The sequence below is a fragment of the Lissotriton helveticus genome, chromosome 8 (genome assembly GCF_964261635.1).
Source record: "Lissotriton helveticus chromosome 8, aLisHel1.1, whole genome shotgun sequence".
Taxonomy (NCBI): Eukaryota; Metazoa; Chordata; class Amphibia; order Caudata; family Salamandridae; genus Lissotriton; species Lissotriton helveticus.
Window position 1 is genome coordinate 1,461,365,921 of NC_136069.1, and position 19,099 is coordinate 1,461,385,019.

Consider the following 19,099-nt stretch of genomic DNA (forward strand, 5'->3'; position numbering starts at 1 on the left):
AAAGGTAGAGATAAGCTCCTCACTACAAGAGTGGAGGATGCTAACAATTACCAGGTCCTGAAGAATACACTGGTTGATGGGTTTGGTTTAACCACTGAGCAGTACAGGTTGCTGTTCAGAGACACCCAGAAAACTCAGTCTCAGGACTGGTCTGATTTTGTGGATTGTGCCACTAAGGCTTTGGAGGGCTGGTTGCTGGGTAGCAAGGTTACAGATTACACAGGATTGTATAATCTAATGATGAGAGAACAAATTTTGAACAATTGTCAGAACCAGTTGCTGCACCAGCACCTTGTTGATTCAGATCTGACCTCTCCCCAAGAATTGGGAAAGAAGGCAGACAAATGGGTCAGGACAAGGATCAAGCAGAACCAGAACCAGAACCAGGGTGGTCAGAAGAAAGCAGACCAGAAGGGTAATGTTAAGAATGAGCAAAATGACCAGAAGTCTTCACCAGGTCCCCAACAAACCAAAGAGGGTGGGGGTCAGGCTTCCCAGAAGAAGAAGACTCAAGAAGGCCAGTCAAAAAGGTGGTGCCAGTACTGCAAAAGTAAATCTCACTGGTTTAGTGAGTGCACCAAAAGAGGAGGAGGACAAACTCCTGCCACTACGGCTCCTAAAGCAACTGCACCCCCTAGTACAGTCAGTAGTGGTAGTGTCACTCCCAAGGCATTAGTTGGGTTAACCTTGGGTACTGAGGGGTCTGACAACTTAGTTGGCACACTCACTCAGGCTGTCCTTGTCTGTACAGGGGATATGGATATGTCCCCTGAAATAAGTCCCAATACTTTGGGCAAATACAGGCAGACACCTTTGATTAATGGCAAAATGGCTCAGGCCTATAGGGACACTTGTGCCAGTGTCACCATGGTGACACCTAACTTTGTGGACCCTGGACAGATCATGCCAGGTACTGATTTCCTGGTGACCAATGCCAGCAATGTCACTACTAGTCATAGTGTGGCAATTGTGGCTTTCTCCTGGGGTGGAGTGAAGGGACAAAAGAAAGTTGTAGTCAGTTCAGACCTCCCAGTTGATTGTTTGTTGGGCAATGATTTGGAGTCATCACAATGGTCAGAAGTGGAGCAGAGGACTCACATGGAGATGTTAGGCTTGCCAGCACATGTGCTTGCTGTGACTAGGTCACAGGCCAGAAAATGCCCCACTGAACAGGTGCTGGATCCTGAAATGATGGACCAGACACCTTCCAAGAAGAAGAGCAGTAAGGGTAAGGCTTTGCCTTCCCCCTTGCCCCAGGTTGAGGATCAAGTCTCTGAGGAGGCTGATCTAGAAGAGCTGAGGGAAACTGAGCCTAAAGAGCTTGAACTTGATCAAGTTGAGTTTCTGGGCTCAGGGGGACCCTCCAGAGCAGACCTGGGGAAGGAACAGTTGAGCTGCCCTTCCCTTGAACCCCTCAGACAGCAGGCTGCTGCTGAGGCTGCAGGGAATGCCACAGGTGCCCACAGGGTATACTGGGAAGATGGACTCCTGTACTCTGAGTCAAGAGACCCCAAGCCTGGTGCAACCAGGAGGCTGGTCATCCCCTTGTCTCTGAGAGGTTTCCTTCTCACCTTGGCCCATGAGATTCCCATTGCAGGTCATTTAGGTCAGACAAAGACTTGGGACAGGCTTGTCTCACACTTTCACTGGCCCCATATGAATGAGAATACCAAGGAGTTTTGTCGCTCATGTGTCACTTGCCAAGCCAGTGGTAAGTCAGGTGGCACAACAAAGGCCCCCCTCATACCACTACCTGTGGTGGGGGTTCCCTTTGAAAGAGTGGGGATTGACATTGTTGGTCCAATGGAACCCCAGACAGCATCAGGACACAAGTTTATACTGGTGGTGGTGGACCATGCCACCAGGTATCCTGAGGCTATTCCCCTTAGGACCACTACAGCCCCTGTAGTGGCAAGAGCCCTAGTTGGAGTGTTCTCCAGAGTGGGTTTCCCTAAGGAGGCCGTTTCTGACAGAGGTACAAACTTCATGTCAGGATATCTGACTGCCATGTGGAAAGAGTGTGGTGTGAACTACAAGTTCACCACACCCTATCATCCACAATGCAATGGGCTTGTTGAGAGATTCAACAGGACCCTGAAAGGGATGATTCATGGACTACCTGAACCTCTTAGGAGAAGATGGGATGTCCTGATCCCCTGCCTCTTGTTTGCTTACAGAGAGGTCCCACAGAAGGGGGTTGGCTACAGCCCTTTTGAGCTTCTGTATGGGCATCCTGTAAGAGGACCCCTGTGTTTGGTGAAGGAAGGATGGGAGAGACCTCTCAAAAAGCCTGCAACCAACATAGTGGACTATGTACTTGGTCTCCGCTCCAGGATGGCTGAGTATATGGAAAAGGCATCTAAAAACCTTGAGGCCAGCCAGGAACTTCAAAAAGCTTGGCATGACCAAAAGGCTGTACTGACTGTGTACCAGCCAGGACAGAAGGTGTGGGTGCTGGAGCCAGTGGCCCCAGCAGCTCTGAAAGACAAATGGTCTGGGCCCCACACCATCATTGAGCAAAAGGGAGAGGTTACCTACTTGGTGGACCTTGGAACTCCCAGGAGCCCTCTCAGAGTGCTCCATGTTAACAGGCTCAAGGCATATGTTGACAGGAAGGACATGAGCTTGCTCATGGCCACAGATGAGGGACAGGAGGAAGAGAGTGACCCTCTCCCAGACCTGCTCACTCAGAATCCTGATGATGGGTCAGTTGATGGTGTTGTCTTTTGTGGCAGCCTCACTGAACATCAGCAACAGGATTGCAGGCAAGTTCTGCAATCCTTTCGACATATGTTCTCTCTGACACCCAGCCAAACTGATTGGTGTACCCATGATGTTGACACTGGAGACAGTCTGCCTGTCAAGAGTAAAATCTACAGACAGCCTGATCATGTTAGAGACTGCATCAAAACTGAAGTGCAGAAAATGTTGGAACTGGGAGTCATTGAGCCCTCAGATAGCCCTTGGGCTAGCCCAGTAGTTCTAGTGCCAAAGCCTCACACCCAGGGTGGTAAGAGAGAGATGAGGTTTTGCGTAGACTACAGAGGCCTCAATGCAGTCACTAAGACTGATGCCCACCCAATACCAAGAGCAGATGAGCTTATAGATAGATTGGCTTCTGCCAACTTCTTAAGCACATTTGATTTGACAGCTGGGTATTGGCAAATCAGGTTAGCTGAGGAAGCCAAACCTAAAACAGCATTTTCTACCCCTGGAGGGCATTATCAATTTGTGGTAATGCCCTTTGGACTGAAAAATGCACCTGCCACCTTCCAAAGGTTGGTGAATCAAGTCCTCACTGGGCTGGATGACTTCTGTGCAGCTTATCTTGACGATATTGCTGTCTTTAGCTCCACCTGGGAGGATCACCTGGTCCACCTGAGGAAAGTGTTAGAGGCCCTGCAAAAGGCAGGCCTCACTATCAAGGCCACAAAGTGCCAGATAGGGCAGTCACAGGTTGTATACCTGGGCCACCTTGTAGGTGGAGGCCAGGTTCAGCCACTGGAGAGTAAGATACAGGCCATCAAGGACTGGACTCCTCCAATCACCCAGACTCAGGTTCGAGCTTTCTTGGGCCTGACTGGGTACTATAGGAAGTTTGTCAGAAATTATGGGTCCATAGTGACCCCCCTTAATGACCTGACAAGCAAAAAGATGCCAAAGAAAGTTCAGTGGACAGCAAGCTGTCAAAGCATTCAATGACCTAAAGCAGGCCATGTGCACAGCACCTATCCTCAAGAGTCCAGATTACTCCAAGCCATTCATTGTCCAAACAGATGCTTCTGAGTTGGGGGTGGGAGCTGTTCTGTCTCAACTGAATTTTGATGGTAATGATCAGCCTATTGCTTTCATTAGTAGGAGGTTGACACCCAGAGAGAAAAATTGGTCAGCTATTGAGAGGGAGGCCTTTGCTGTGGTCTGGGCCCTGAAGAAGCTGAGGGCCTACTTGTTTGGCACTCACTTCACCATTCAGACAGACCATAAGCCCCTCTTGTGGCTAAATCAGATGAAGGGTGAAAACCCCAAACTGCTTAGGTGGTCCATTTCCCTACAGGGGATGGATTTTACAGTGGAGCATAGACCTGGGACTGATCACAGCAATGCTGATGGGCTCTCCAGGTATTTCCACTTAGAGCAAGAAGACTCACCTGGTCAAGGTTAGCTTATTGTCCCAAAGTTTGGGGGGGGGTCATGTAGGAGAGTAGGGTCTGCAATCCTATGATCACCCAGATTTTTTGCTTTTTGCTGCACTGGTTTACGACTTTCCCTGGCTGTGGGCCTGCTAATCAGACCCACAGCCTAGCTGTTCTCTCTATCCAAATTGTACTCAGGTACTGAATTGGCACTGGGCCCTCTCCAAGTCCCTGTACCCAGGGCTGAGGTGCACCCAGAAGTCTCCCAGGGGCTGAAGCATGTATTGTGCCACCCCTGGATTGACTAACTAAAACTGACACAACTGGCTGCACGACAGCTGGGGCAAGGTGGTGTACTCACCCTTTGCTTTAGATATAGTATACCTATATCTAACCCTAAAATGGACACACAGATCTCCTATCAGTCACTCCTATAGCAGGCCTTAACAATCCTGAAGGCAGAGTGCTTGGAATCGTGTGAGATGGTGCTCTAGCATGAGCTGAGCCTGTCTGCGGCTTTCGGGATCCATCCCTTAGCCGTTTCCATGATATCGCATACCATATACTCTTAAGTGCATTATAATCCTCGCGGTTATGTGCCAACTCTGGTATCGCTTTATCAAAACATGTCGAGTAAGGTGTCATACGAATTGGAATACTAACCCCTCGCCAATTCTGGCGACGGGGTTAGCATTCCACCCTTCTAGAGGGACACGACATGCCTGTAACCTATAACCCGGTTAAAAGTCAGACAGAGCCTTAGCATCCACAAAATGGATGCTGCCACCGAGACACAAGTCTGCCCTCCTGCTGCTGGGAGTCCTCCCAGAGCAGGAGATAAGGACAAAGGGTTTCCTGCCAGGGGCGGTGCCAGCACCGTCCCAGACAGGGTTTTGTGTATTGTAGGTAGGCAGGGCTTTAGAGGAAGGTGACTGCACGTGGCACCCCGGTGCTCACTGTGCATAGGCTGGCTGGAACCAGTTCCAGGGTCACTCCAGACCCTGTGCTGGGGAAAAGCCCGCCAAGGAAGTGGGTGTAACCACCCCCCTCCTAGTCCCACCCATAGGGCAGGACTTAGTCGCGTGCCAGCCCCTTTTTACTGGATAAAGGTAGAGACTGGCCCCCTTCCAAATCAGATCATCTTTGAATCCTGAAACTACTTTCTGCGAAAGGAACTCAAGACTTCTTCCTAAGATTTCTCCCTTGTGACTAAGGAGTAGTCACCCTGCATCCGCAGGCACCATCCAAGAACACTGCGGTCTGCTGCAAGTCCTTCCTCCGGAATCCGACTGCCCAGCTCGACGAGAACCGGCTTCCCTGGCACCTCTGACCTCTACCCACCTCTACAGCCCAGCTGAGAACCGTGGGTGCGACGAGACCTCAAGGGACCGGCCATCTGCAAGACTGCACGACTTCTTTCCAGCAAGCCCGCCGAGTAATCTACTGGTGAGTGCTTTGGGGTCCGAGAAGCCCCGACTCTGAGCAGCTCCAGCTCCGAAGTGCAGCCCCCCAGCATCTCCACGATCTGCGTGGGGCCCTTCTGCTTTCCGCTGCTCACCGCGTTGTTTGGCTACTAGCCCGTTGGCTTGTGGCCTTCCTGACGACGCCCGACGACATTTCTGCTGCTGGTCTGGTTGCTCCAGACTGGCCCTTGCTCCCTTCCAGAAGAGGAGCACCCCGGACCCTCCTGGTCCACTCAAGACGCCATTTTGAGTCCACCGCGTGGGCTTGAATTAGCCAAGGCTTGTTGCCCAATCCTGGGTAACTTCGACGCCAACGACTTCATCCATCGTGGGACAGCTCGCACCTCCATCCTGGTCGCCGACAACGCCTCCTGGTCCGAGAGACTGCAGAGCCCAGCAGCGCCCACTCACCTGACTGCGGTGACTTCGCCCGGTGCCATCCTGGTGCCCACTTAATCACTGGCTAGTGATTCAAGAACTTGGTCCCCTCTGCTTTCAGGTTTTCTTCTTCCTTGATCCAGGCTTGGATCCATCGAACTTTCCTTCACTGGTCGCCTGCCAGCAACTTCTTCCTTCCAGGCTCCTGGTCCGGCAACGAGATCCCCGACGTCTTTTCAGACCTATGCAGCTGCAGCCCCTGGGCTAGGTAACTTCGGCACTTCGGTGTCCCAGCATAGCCTCACTATCCTAGGGTCAGGATCCACTGTCGTTTTCTTCCCACCAGGTCGGGTTCGCCCGTGAACACTAACTTTGTGAATTCTAGCTTCCATAGACTTTGTCCCGCATCCCGCGTGAGAGTGCACACTCTGCACCCGAGTTCCCTAGGCCTCCTGCTAGTAATCTAAAGGTTCAGTAGTCCAGTCCTAGCGATCCCAAAGCCTCTGAGAATCGTTACTTACCTGCTAGTAATTCGCATTCCACTTTTAGCGTATATGGTTTTTCGTGCCCCTCGGGCATTTGTGTAACGTGCTAACTTAAAAGTATTTTCGTAAGAGTTTTGTTGTGTGCTTAGCACCCTGTCCTCATAAAGAGTACAGGGTTGTTGTGATTCTAATAAATACATTGTTTATTTTCATAACACTTGTGTGGTGTCCTTTCACTGGGTGTTCAAGGGGTAATGTGATGGTAAAACAGCTGGCTTAACACGCCCTCTAGAGTCTTAGCCTTAGACTGCTCGTATCCATGCTACTAGGATAGCTGGTCTATAAGGTTGACTTACAACCAATCATCAATAAGGGTTGTTTGGACTGATATATAGTGATCACTAGAATAGTGAGCACTGCACATCAGGCCAACTTCTCACACCTGGGTACCTAAGGTACACTGTACAGGGACTGATAAGGTGACTCAGTATCCAATTTAGATATGTACCTAAGGTACATGGAATCCATTTTACAGAGAGAGCAGTAGGCCTGGGGCCCTGAATAGCAGGGTCCCAGGTCAACTAAGTCAGAAAACCAGCAAAACACCAGGCAAAAAGTTGGGGGCAACCATAGTCAGGGTTCTACCTTCCTACAATCATGATGCACAGTCATGATATTCTGGTGACTTTCTATTGGTTCCATCTCCAGAGGTTGGGTCAACTGAAGATCCACTGTAGCTGAAGAATAAGTCAGGGTTGGTGGAGGCGGTGGTTGCATTGACTGCTCCGAGGTCTGAGATGGAAACCTTCTCTTGTAATCCAGCAACATGAGTTGTAAGTCACTAATGAGGGAGGATGGCATGGCTACCATACCCTGCTGTGAATGCTCCTGAGGCCTATCTCGTGGAACACATCGTTGTTGTTCCATATAATGACCTTGAGAATCAGAGTCCTGGTACTTTACTAGAAGTTGGGATGGGCTGTAAACAACCCCAAAAGGACCTTCCTCCTTCCTCTGAATATTCTTCCTCCAAGTGCAAAGCCGGAGGTAATGGTGTCACTCTACGAGGGGATGTCATTTCCGGAGTGATTTGGTGTCCTTATACAGATCTAAACTTTTTGAATCGTCGACGAGGTCGAAGGAATCTTCGTCGGAGAATGGATCGTCGACTACGATGAGCTGATAGTCGCAGACGACGAGCTCGACGTCAGTAGCATTGTATCAGTCATCGACATAGTCGCAGTCGACGTCGACGTCGTTGACACCATCGTCGAAGTCATTGTAGAGGTTGTCAACAACATTGTGACATGTTCTTGTAGCGTCGACGGAGCTGGAATAGACGGAGGTGAATTTTCAATTCCGTCGTCAACGTAACTGATATTGTCGGACGGTGTTTCCTCTCAGATCTTCCCTCCTGAGGTACAGAAGCCAGTTTCTTGAACAATTTTCTCCTTTTCAGATGGTGGAGAGGAAACCGAAGGATCTAGGACCTCCTTCTGAGTTGAAAGTACCTTAAGAACTAGTCCCTTCCTCTCCTTTACACCTCGGTGAGGAGATGTCTTGGGACTGGGCCTGTCAGACCTATCGGAGGTCTTTCGTAAGGCCTTAGTAGGAGGTTCAGATGAAGTTGAAGGGGAAGACCTACCCCTCTTTTTAGACCTCCTTGAAGATGTAGCTGAGGAGGAATCATCACTGTCACTGGACAGAACTTCCTTCCTTGACTTCATCTTCTGCAACCAGGTCAGAAGACGTCCTTCCCTGTCCCTCAGGGTCTTTGTAGAGAAGGTCCTGCAGATCTTACATTCAGTGGCCTTATGATCCGGGTACAAGCAATAAATGCAGTCTTTATGCTTGTCCTCCATGTAAAGCCTTTTCTTAGAGCAAGTAGCACAGGCCTTAAATAAAGCTTTTTTTTCCTTATCCGACATCCTTGAAGAGAAAAAATTTCAAAATCCAAAGTTGTAGAGAAATCTGAGCAGAGCTCAGTGGAGACTCCCTTAGCACAACGTGAAGTGGAAAATCTGAGGCTCTGAGGCTCTCAGGAGGGTTCTAAGGGGTGAGGCTAATCTGTATGGTTGGTACATGTTTTTTGGTCTTTCGCAAAAGGAGGTGGTTATGCTACAAAATGAGATGAGGCCTAGGCCTTTCTTTCTCGTTTGTACCTACTACTATGTTATTTTTAATTTACAGAGGCTCCCATTCAGACGACAGGGAATGATACAAGCTATGGGAATCTATGAAAGTTCCAATACTGGAGTAACTCCCGACCTCTGCTTTTACATCACCCGAACTCTGCTATCACATCACCGGGCGCATCCATGTCCAGCAGCCTTCAGCGCCGAGAGTATCATTCGGACCCAGACGCGAGCTCGTGTGGGAGTCCTGCTACACGCAGTGAACAAATGATGAAACGAGGCCGCCATATCTATGTCCGCTGCTAAAAACAGTGAAAGCATCCTGTCCGGGCGCGGGAAGGCACTGCGGACGCCGTGTAGGGTCCCCGGGAGCTTCCGATTTTATCTGGAGCCGACGGAGGGAGGGAAAGTGAAAGCGTGCCATGCACGCGCTGTGTTGAAACACAAGCCCTACGCTGGGATAGGAGATGTGCACGCGTACGGAGTGCACATCTCCTGTCCGAACGCATGCACATCTGTCCCACTTCGCCCACCAAAACGACAACTATAGGTCTCGCCAAGTCGAACAACACATGCGCTGTATCGCTGGGCAATACCTAAAAACCAGCCATAAAATTCAGTAAAAATTAGGGGCGGGCATGCAATAAGACATTTTTTCACAGACATATATGCTTCTCACCTAGATGCAGATCTTGAGTGCGACTTTTTCAGCTCAGGAGCAGGCTGTTTTAACTCTGGAGCACTAGGTTGCTCAACTTCCATGGGCTGTTCCTTAAAAAGAAAATAAACAAAATATCTTTAAAAGCATGATAGCAGGTTTTCACTCACATGCAGGCAATTTATTTGAACAAATGGCACTCAAGACTGCCTTTCCCAGTTCACAATGAATCATCAAAACCTTGGGGAAACATGTATTTAAAATCAAAGTCTTAACACTTAAAGTTTGTTTTGATGGGTTTGGAGTTTCTAAACCAAGAAAATGCATTCTGCATGCCACTGCGCTAAACCTGGAACTAAAACAATATGGCAGGGGTCGTTCTTTTATTGTGGGTTTAGAGATTAACTGGCTCTCCATGGCAAAGAACTAGTGGCTAGAACTGCAATTTACGCTGTAAGCAAGTATTCTAAACACAAAGTTGTAGGAAGCTGGCTCTGTAAATACTATACCAAACGAGGTAGAGTGCGCACAGTCCAGTGGAACCCCATAGGTAGGCAGAGGTAAAAGTAGATTCGCCTTACTGTCTATTTGTGGTAGTGTGGGCGAGCAGTAAAAGGACAGTGTTAAGCCTTTACTGTACACACTCAGTCAGCAAATGAATTCAAACAATCAAAGACTGAACATCAGACCAATTGTTGCGAGATGTATTCTCCAACTTTTTCGGTGGTTTTCGGCTTTATTTTCTCTTTTTTCTCCAGAAAACTATGGAACGTCTCGGTGACGATCCAGACCCAACAGCGGAAAAAAGAATCTGAAGATGGCGCCCAAAGGTGGGAGCTTCCGGCGGAAGCGCTCCAACGTCACGGGAGGACACCAAATGGTGGGATGTCGACGCCCACCTGGGCTACGAAAATAAATAAATACTACGATTCTGGACCCAACCACTAGACCGTGGAATGCACAGCATAGTGAATCCAGAAAGATTCACGCTGCAAAAGAATAATTTTCCGTTTGAAGCATGTGAGCTGCAGATCACATGCTTTTCATAGACTATACAGCAGTTATCTCCAAACTGGTGGCGAACCTGTAGCTGACGCAGTCGTCTGAAATAGTGTACGTAAAACTGCTTGGCCCACACTAGCTTGCCGTGTTGCTAACACATCTACACAATTGTGATTTGTGAATGTGTGAGGTGTAGACCTTGGTGCAGCATTGCAGATGTCATCTATGGATATATTCCCTAAGAATGCCATTAAGTCCCTAGTCTGAGTATGGAGTGCACCCAAGGGAAAATTGTCTTTGTTTGTTTTGCCTTTGCATAGCATGTCTGAATGCACTTGACTATTCACCTTGCAATGCCTGATTTTGATACAGGATTGCCTTTATGTGGTGGCGCAAAAGCGAAATACAGTTTTGTCTTTCGGAAAGATTTTGTCCTTTCTACATAGTAAAGTAGTGTTCTTTTCACATCTAAAGTGTGCAAAGCACGTTCTGCCACAGAATCTGGTTGAGGGAAGAACACAGGCAACTCAACAGATTGCTTGATATGAAAGGCAGAAATGATCTTTGGTAGAAATTAAGGGTTGGTCGTAAGGACTACTTTGTTTTGGTGTACTTGTAAAAGTTGTTCTTCTATGGTTAGTGCCTGAAGCTCACCTACTCTCCTCAGTGATGTGGCAGCTATGAGGAAAGCTACCTTCCAAATGAGAAATTACTGTTCACATTTATGCAATGGCTCAAAGGGCGGATGCATGAGTATCAAAGCAGGCTGAGGTCACCAGGCTTACTTGATCCCCCATGGCAAGTTTGTTATCAACTAGTACCCCCATGTTTATGACCTTCTTAGTGGGTATGGGGCAAAGGCCCAGGTCTTCTGGCCACAATTCCGGTGTCCACACATGTGGATTATTCCCGAACTTTAAGACCTCAGTCTTATTAGAGTTAAGCTTTAAACAGTTGGAGGACATCCAGCAGATATTGCGCTCATGCACTCATGGAAACGGTCCCCAGTCTTTCTCACCTCCCCTCATCAGTGACAACACAATTTGTGTTGTGTCAGCGTAGGAGGTGAGCTGGAAGCCAAAGGTTCTAATGACTCCCGCTAGAGGTGCCAGACATGTTGAAAAGCGTTGGGCTTAACGAAGAGCCCTGTGGCACCCCACAGGGGAGTGTGAATGGTTTAGATTAATTACCATCCAGATCCACGGTTTGGGTCCTATCAGCTAAAAAAGACTGAGTTTCCATGCTAGGCCTTCGACACCAATCGCAGACAATTAGTCCATCAATAACTTATGATGGACCGTGTCAAAGACCGCGGACAAGTCCAAAAAAAACACAGAACAGCACTACCTCCTCTGTCTATAGCCTCTCTGATTTCCTCAGTGGATTTCAACAGAGCCAACTCAGTGCTATGATCAGCCCTGAACCCATGTTGTGATGGGGCCAGAGAGTTGTTAGAATGAAGAAACGTCGTATGGAAGAGTATGCTAAAGCGTATGGAAGAGTATGCTAAATTGGCACGAAGCAGATGTAATAAATAGCAAATGATGTTTTGAACTGAAGCTTCCAGTGAATCTATTGGTTTGTTATTGCAGTAAATAACAAATCTTTACCACTTTGCTGCATAGCATTCTCTTGTGGAAGGACGTCTAGCCTTTTTATTTTTTTATTTCTTTTTATTGAACATTCAGAGAAGTGGTCATTGCATACAAATAGTAGTCCGAATATCTGTGTTACATTCTCATCGTCAGGCAGAAGTGTAATGCATTATAATCTTGAACAACTCTGGGGTTAGCACTCTACTCACATACATATATCATGGTGTTATAAACATCACAAGAGGGCAGGTTTGCTATACCATATCTGCACATCAAAACATGTCTCATTGAGAAAAAAGATTCACCTATGTATGAAATTCAAATGTTGAATATTGAGTGACTTTATGTGATGTGCGCCGGTGTATTTGTTCTTCATATATCATGGTGTTGGTGGTTCGTCAAGGGAGGGCACACGTAGGGGTTCACACACATTCCCTCAATATTTATTCCATTTGGTCCAGAGCGCTATCCATTTTCAGGGACAGCCTCAAGCTACATACACTGTCTTCTCATGCGTCATACACCAATCCATGTCATCTCTCCATGCTCTGAGTGTTGGTGGCATTGCCGCTCCCCAGAGGCGAGCGATGTTTCGCTTGGCAACCATCTGTCCCAGCGTTACCCAGGTTTTGCCCTTCGCATTTAAGTCTGTGGGTTCCCAAAAATTCAAGAGACCTCTTTTTATCTCAAGTCAAAGTTCCACCCCTATACCGTACTCTTACATCTATGGACTTTTTTCCAGTAAAGTTGGATTAGTGGACACTCCCAGCGTATGTGCAAGAAAGTCCCTTAAAGACCACAGTGCCTCCTACACATTGCATCTGTGCTCCTGCCAATCAACACCAGTCTGCGCCCAGAAAGATACACCAGATGTAGGATCTTCAATTGGATCAGTCGTAGCTTTGCGGATATGGCTACTTCCTTAGGGGAAGAGTGTGCTTCCTGCCACTCCTTATCGTCTATTTCTAAACCGTTCCTCCCCCATTTTTTCCTCAGCGTCATGAGGGGATCAGGAGTGTGATGTATGAGCTTTTTATATGTAAGGGAAATGGATTTCACTGGCATATATCTAGCAGTCTATCTTCATGGGGAGAGGACTCCAGGAGTACTGTGCCTGCTGGGATGTTTGCTTGAAGGGAGTTTTGGACTTTTAAATAGCGGAAATATTCAGAATCATTTCATGTGTCTGCTGTAGTGAAGCAAATGTTACTATTCGGTGCAGTCCCCAGAGGTCTCCTATGCGTGAGAGCCAGATCAGATCCCACTTATCGAACCCCATGGTACAACCCAGTGCACCCAGGCACGCAGAGTCCCAGAGCGGGGTTGCAAGCGGGAGTTTGTTGGCCCAGCCCAAGCTGCGATTTACAGCGTGCCAAATTTGAACAGAGTGTTTTGTAGGTCCCGTAAGGGGATATTTGCTGGTTTTGGAGTACAATGCCCTCGTGAAGTCGCCTCCAGGTACAATCCACTTGTCCATGCCATATGCGGGGTCATCATCACTACAGTATGTACATTGGTTGATGGCTGAGAAGTGTGCAGCGCAATAATATTTTTTAATATCGGGAGAGCAATTCCCCTATCGTACCAACCAAGTGTCAGTTTGTGGAGCGAGATCTGTGGCATCCCGTCCAACAGCAGGTCTTTTTGTGTAGCTTCAATATCTTTAAAAAACTTTGGTGGGACCAGGTCTGGGTAATTTTGGAGGGCATATAGGAAACGTGGCAGTGCCATCATTATAACGAGTGCTCCCCATGCCAGAAAAGGCAACGGGAGCGTTTTCAGGTAGCGGTGTCTCGTTTGAATCTTTGCAAGGGTGGGAGGAGGTTGCGTTCATAGCGGGTCCTGGCATCAGTAGAAATGAAGATGCTGAGGTATTTAAATCCTTCTGTGACTGTCTGAATCAGGCAGTCCTTTGGCATGGTAGGAGGGTTTCTATGTAGGACGTACATCAGTGATTTGCTCCAATTAATTTTGTAACCGGAGTTTCTCCCGAAGCCTGTCTAGAACTACCCATAATGACCATAATGACTTTTTGGGGGAGGTGAAATATAGGAGGATGTCGTCTGCGTATAGGAAGATACGATCCTCCTAGCCTTCAGTCTATTTAAATCCCCGTATAGAAGAGTCTCTCCGTATCCAGGCCGCGAGCGTCTCCAGGGATACTGCAAAGAGAAGTGGCGAGAGCGTACAGCCCTGCAACGTACCTCTACCGAGTGCGAACACTTCAGAGGTTTTGTTGTTTACGATCACTTGAGCCAATGGTTCAGTGTATAGGAGTCGGACCCAACCGATGAAATTAGGGCCAAAACCCAACTTTTTAAGGACCGCCATCAGGTATACCCATTCCAGTGTATCGAACGCCATTGTTGCATCTAAAGAAACTACCATTGCATCTTGCTAGATAGTGGAGCAGCGCCCCAGCACGCCATGAAGTCCAAGTAGATTAAGAGCAGTGTTACGGTATGGCATGAAACCAGATTGGTCCGGGTGGACAGGTTTATCTAATACTGGCTTGAGTCTAGTTTCTAAAACCTTCGCTAGTATCTTGGGCTCTGCGTTTAATAAAGAAATCTGTCTGTACGACGGGTCCAAGATGGCGGATTGACACCGCCAAAGCGGAGGAGCGCTGAACGGGTCCGGGCTTACGTTTCTGCCGTGTTTGCTGCGCTTTGATCTCACCTTCTAAAAAAACGACTATTTTTGGATTCACGGCTTCTTCTCCACATCGATTGGACATAACGGATTAAATCGCTGGGTTTTGACAGTGATTACACTTGTTTAAGGAAACCAGAGCTGCCAAACAGAGCTTTACCCGAACACTGAATGCTGAAACTACGGCTGATTGAGAGCAGAGTACGGAGCTTGCTGGGCTCCGCTCGATTACCGCGTCTGACCCCTGATTCCACGAGGGGTTGGTCGGCGATTAGCTGGTTCAGTCTGCGGGTCTATCGGCGGCTCTCTTCCTCGCTGACGAGGACAGGCTATCCAGGGATGGCGCCGAAACCCCCAGCAAGGAACACTCGGACTACGGCAGGAACAGCGGCAACTGGGAAACAAACTCCAGCGCCAGCGTCAGTGATGCTAACTACTACTAATCCCAACAATCCAGTTCTAATGGGGGACCCTGCTAATAATCTACCATCCTCGGCATCGGCACTGGACGCGAACAAACAACCTTCTGGTAGGCAAGAGAAGCCGGGTGTAACTGTGGGTGGCTCAAAAGCTGATACAATAATTTCAAATATGGGAGCTTATCTGTGAGAAGTTGGCCTGATGTGCAGTGTTCACTATTCTAGTGATCACTATATATCAGTCCAAACAACCCTTATTGATGATTGGTTGTAAGTCAACCTTATAGACCAGCTATCCTAGTAGCATGGATACGAGCAGTCTAAGGCTAAGACTCTAGAGGGCGTGTTAAGCCAGCTGTTTTACCATCACATTACCCCTTGAACACCCAGTGAAAGGACACCACACAAGTGTTATGAAAATAAACAATGTATTTATTAGAATCACAACAGCCCTGTGCTCTTTATGAGGACAGGGTGCTAGGCACACAACAAAACTCTTACGAAAATACTTAAGTTAGCACAGTATATACAAATGCCCGAGGGGCACGAAAGACCATATACTCTAAAAGTGGAATGCGAAATTACTAGCAAGTAAGTACAGTACTAATAGGCTTTGGAATCGCTAGGACTTGACTATAGAATCGTTAGATTACTTCTAGGAGGCCCAGGGGACTCGGGTGCAGAGTGTGCACTCTCACGCGGGATGCGGGACAAAGTCTATGATAGGTAGTAAAGTTAAAGTTAGTGTTCACGGGCGAACCCGACCTGGTAGGGAGAAAACGAAAGTGGATCCTGAACCTTGGATAGTGAGGCTATGCTGGGGCACCGAAATGCCGAAGTTACCTAGCCCAGGGGCTGCAGCTGCATATGTCTCAAAAGACGTCGGGAATCCTCGTTGACGAACCAGGAGCCTGGAAGAAAGATGCTGGCAGGCGACCAGTGAAGAGAGTTCGAAGTGATCCAAGCCTGGATCTTGAAGATGGATGACACCTGAAAGCAGAGGGGACCAAGTTCGTGACTACTAGCCAGTAGTCAGGGGGCACCAGGAGGGCACCGGATGGTAGTCACCTCGACTAGGTGAGTGGGCGACGCTGTGCTCTGCAGATCTCACGGACCAGGAGGCGTTGTCGGCGACCAGGATGGAGAGGCGAGCTGTCCCACGATGGATGAAGCTGTCGGCGTCGAAGTACCCAGGATTGGGCAACAAGCCTTGGCTAATTCAAGCCCACGCGGTGGACTCAAAATGGCGTCTTGAGTGGACCAGGAGGGTCCGGGGTGCTCCTCTTCTGGAAGGGAGCAAGAGCCAGTCTGGAGCAACCAGACTAGCAGCAGTGATGTCGTCGGGCGTCGTTCAGAAGGCCACAAGCCAGCGGGCTAGTAGCCAAACAACGCGGTGAGCAGCAAAAAGCAGAAGGGCCCCACGCCGATCGTGGAGATGCTGGGGGGCTGCTCTTCGGTGCTGGAGCTGCTCAGGGTCGGGGCTTCTCGGACCCCAAAGCACTCGCCAGGAGATTACTCGGCGGGCTTGCTGTGAAGAAGTCGTGCAGTCTTGGCAATAGTCGGTCCCTTGAGGTCTCGTCGCACTCACGGTTCTCAGCTTGGCTGTAGAGATGAGTAGAGGTCGGAGGTGCCGGGGAAGACGGGTCTTGTCGAGCTGGGCAGTCGGATTCCGGAGGAAGGACTTACAGCAGACCGCAGTGTTCTTCAGGTGGTGCCTGCGGATGCAGGGTGACTACTCCTTAGCCACAAGGGAGAATCTTGAAGAAGGAAATCTTGAAGTCCTTTCGCAGAAAGTCGTGTCTTGATTCCAAAGATGATCTAATTTGGAAGGGGGCCTGCTCCTACCTTTATCTGGGAAAAGGGAGCTGGCACGCGACTAAGTCCTGCCCTATGGGTGGGACCAGGAGGGGGTGGTTACACCCCTCTCCTTTGGCGGGCTTTCCCCAGGCCAGGGGCTGGAGTGCCCCTGGAACTGGTTTCAGCCGGCCTATGCACAGTGAGCACCGGGGTGCCACTTGCAGTCACCTTCCTCTGAAGCCCTGCCTACCTAGGATACACAAAATCCTGTCTGGGACGGTGCTGGCACCGCCCCTGGCAGGAAACCCTTTGTCCTTATCTCCTGCTCTGGGAGGACTCCCAGCAGCAGGAGGGCAGACTTGTGTCTCGGTGGCAGCATCCATTTTGTGGAGCTGAGGCTCTGTTTGACTTTAACCGGGGTTATAGGTTACAGGCATGTCGTGTCCCTCTAGAAGGGTGGAATGCTAACCCCGTCGCCAGAATTGGCGAGGGGTTAGTATTCCAATTCGTATGACACCTTACTCGACATGTTTTGATAAAGCGATACCATAGTTGGCATATAACCGCGAGGATTATAATGCACTTAAGAGTATATGGTATGCGATATCATGGAAACGGCTAAGGGATGGATCCCGAAAGCCGCAGACAGGCTCAGCTCATGCCAGAGCACTATCTCACACGATTCCAAGCACTCTGCCTTCAGGATTGTTAAGGCCTGCCATAGGAGTGACTGATAGGAGATCTGTGTGTCCATTTTAGGGTTAGATATAGGTATACTATACCTAAAGCAAAGGGTGAGTACACCACCTTGCCCCAGCTGTCGTGCAGCCAGTTGTGTCAGTTTAGTTAGTCAGCCCAGGGGTGGCACAATACATGCTTCAGCCCCTGGGAGACTTCTGGGTGCACCTCAGCCCTGGGTACAGGGACTTGGAGAGGGCCCAGTGCCAATTCAGTACCTGAGTACAATTTGGATAGAGAGAACAGCTAGGCTGTGGGTCTGATTAGCAGGCCCACAGCCAGGGAAAGTCGTAAACCAGTGCAGCAAAAAGCAAAAAATCTGGGTGATCATAGGATTGCAGACCCTACTCTCCTACATTATCCAATATTGCTCGAGTCTACGTGTAACAATGTTATTGTAAGGAACCAGCCTGTTACAGCTTCAACGGTTACAGTTAATACTGGCCTAACTACTGATTCTCTTGTCCTGACTGAGCAAGATGTAAGCTTAATAACTGATATCGGTATAATTTCCACACAGTCTGAAATTCTTTGTATGGGAAATGTAACAACTAATCAAGTGCTGCCTATTAACACTCCTATTAATTCAAACGTTAATTCTGCTGAAATGGGAGCGCTGGGGGCTGAAGGAGGTGATATTGCGGATGGCATTGAAACAGATGAGGATTATCTTGACCTTTACGATCATGGGAACAACACGCCATCTGGATTGACTAAAGATCAAGATAAAACTATCAAAAAGCTTAGAGGCAAAACTAAGAATAAAGCTAAAAAGACTATTAGCAAATCTAAACCAAGCACTAGGAAAGCTATGGTAGAAAACAGTCCTATCAGACAATGGGTGCAAGCTAAGGGCGGTGTTAAATCAATGGCAATGAGACTCTCTGGTAATAGTCCTGCTGATCTGGGTATGGTAACCAATGATGTTAATGCTTCTAAATCAATGATGGGCGCATCTGGGTCGATGGGTTCTAGCCAACGACCAATAGAAGTATCCATAGCAGCTCAGAATGTAGAAATTGTGACGGCTTTAATGGAAAGACAGGAACCACCTGGCTCTGGCAATGAACTTCTTGAAGAACTTCCTTCTCCTCCATCAATAATCTTGCAGTCACCTCCTTTAATACAGACAACACCTATGGGCGATGCCCCTACATTCTCATCTAACAACAATACCCCAATACAAGATACAACTAGTATAGTAAGAGTAACAAAGGGTGGTACCGAATCGGCTTCTATGAATGACAGAAACAACAAAAGAGAATAATGTAGAAGGACCGGTTTACCCGTCTATCTTATCAGCAGACTGGATTCTTCAAGGGGAGGTGTCTGCATCATTTCAGACGATATTACAGTTACTTAATGAACAGAAACAAGAAGCCAAGATTCATTATCAACAGATGAGGGAAGACCGCAATAAGACTCAAGCCTCTTTGCAAGAACTATCAGGCAAATTGGGGGCTGTCTCCCAAGATGTGGAGGAACTACAGCAAAGAGCAGTCCTAACGGAGGAAAAATCACACCGCTCTGAGATTGCTGTGAATAAACACTCTTCTCAACTTCTTCAGATGCAAGCCAAACTTGAAGATTTAGAAAATAGACAACAGAGACAGAACCTACGAGTCTTTGGTGTTGCGGAGGGGG

The 19,099-nt window shown here is 48.4% G+C and overlaps 1 protein-coding gene across 1 annotated transcript in view; it reads right to left on the reverse strand.

The window, feature by feature from the left end:
- Nucleotides 1–19,099, reverse strand: part of SCAF4 (SR-related CTD associated factor 4) — a 1,013,644-nt gene that overhangs the window by 574,764 nt on the left and 419,781 nt on the right. The window contains exon 14 of the mRNA XM_078658400.1: nucleotides 9,274–9,365. Coding sequence (XP_078514526.1) covers nucleotides 9,274–9,365 — 92 coding nt within the window. The remainder of the gene's footprint in view (nucleotides 1–9,273; nucleotides 9,366–19,099) is intronic.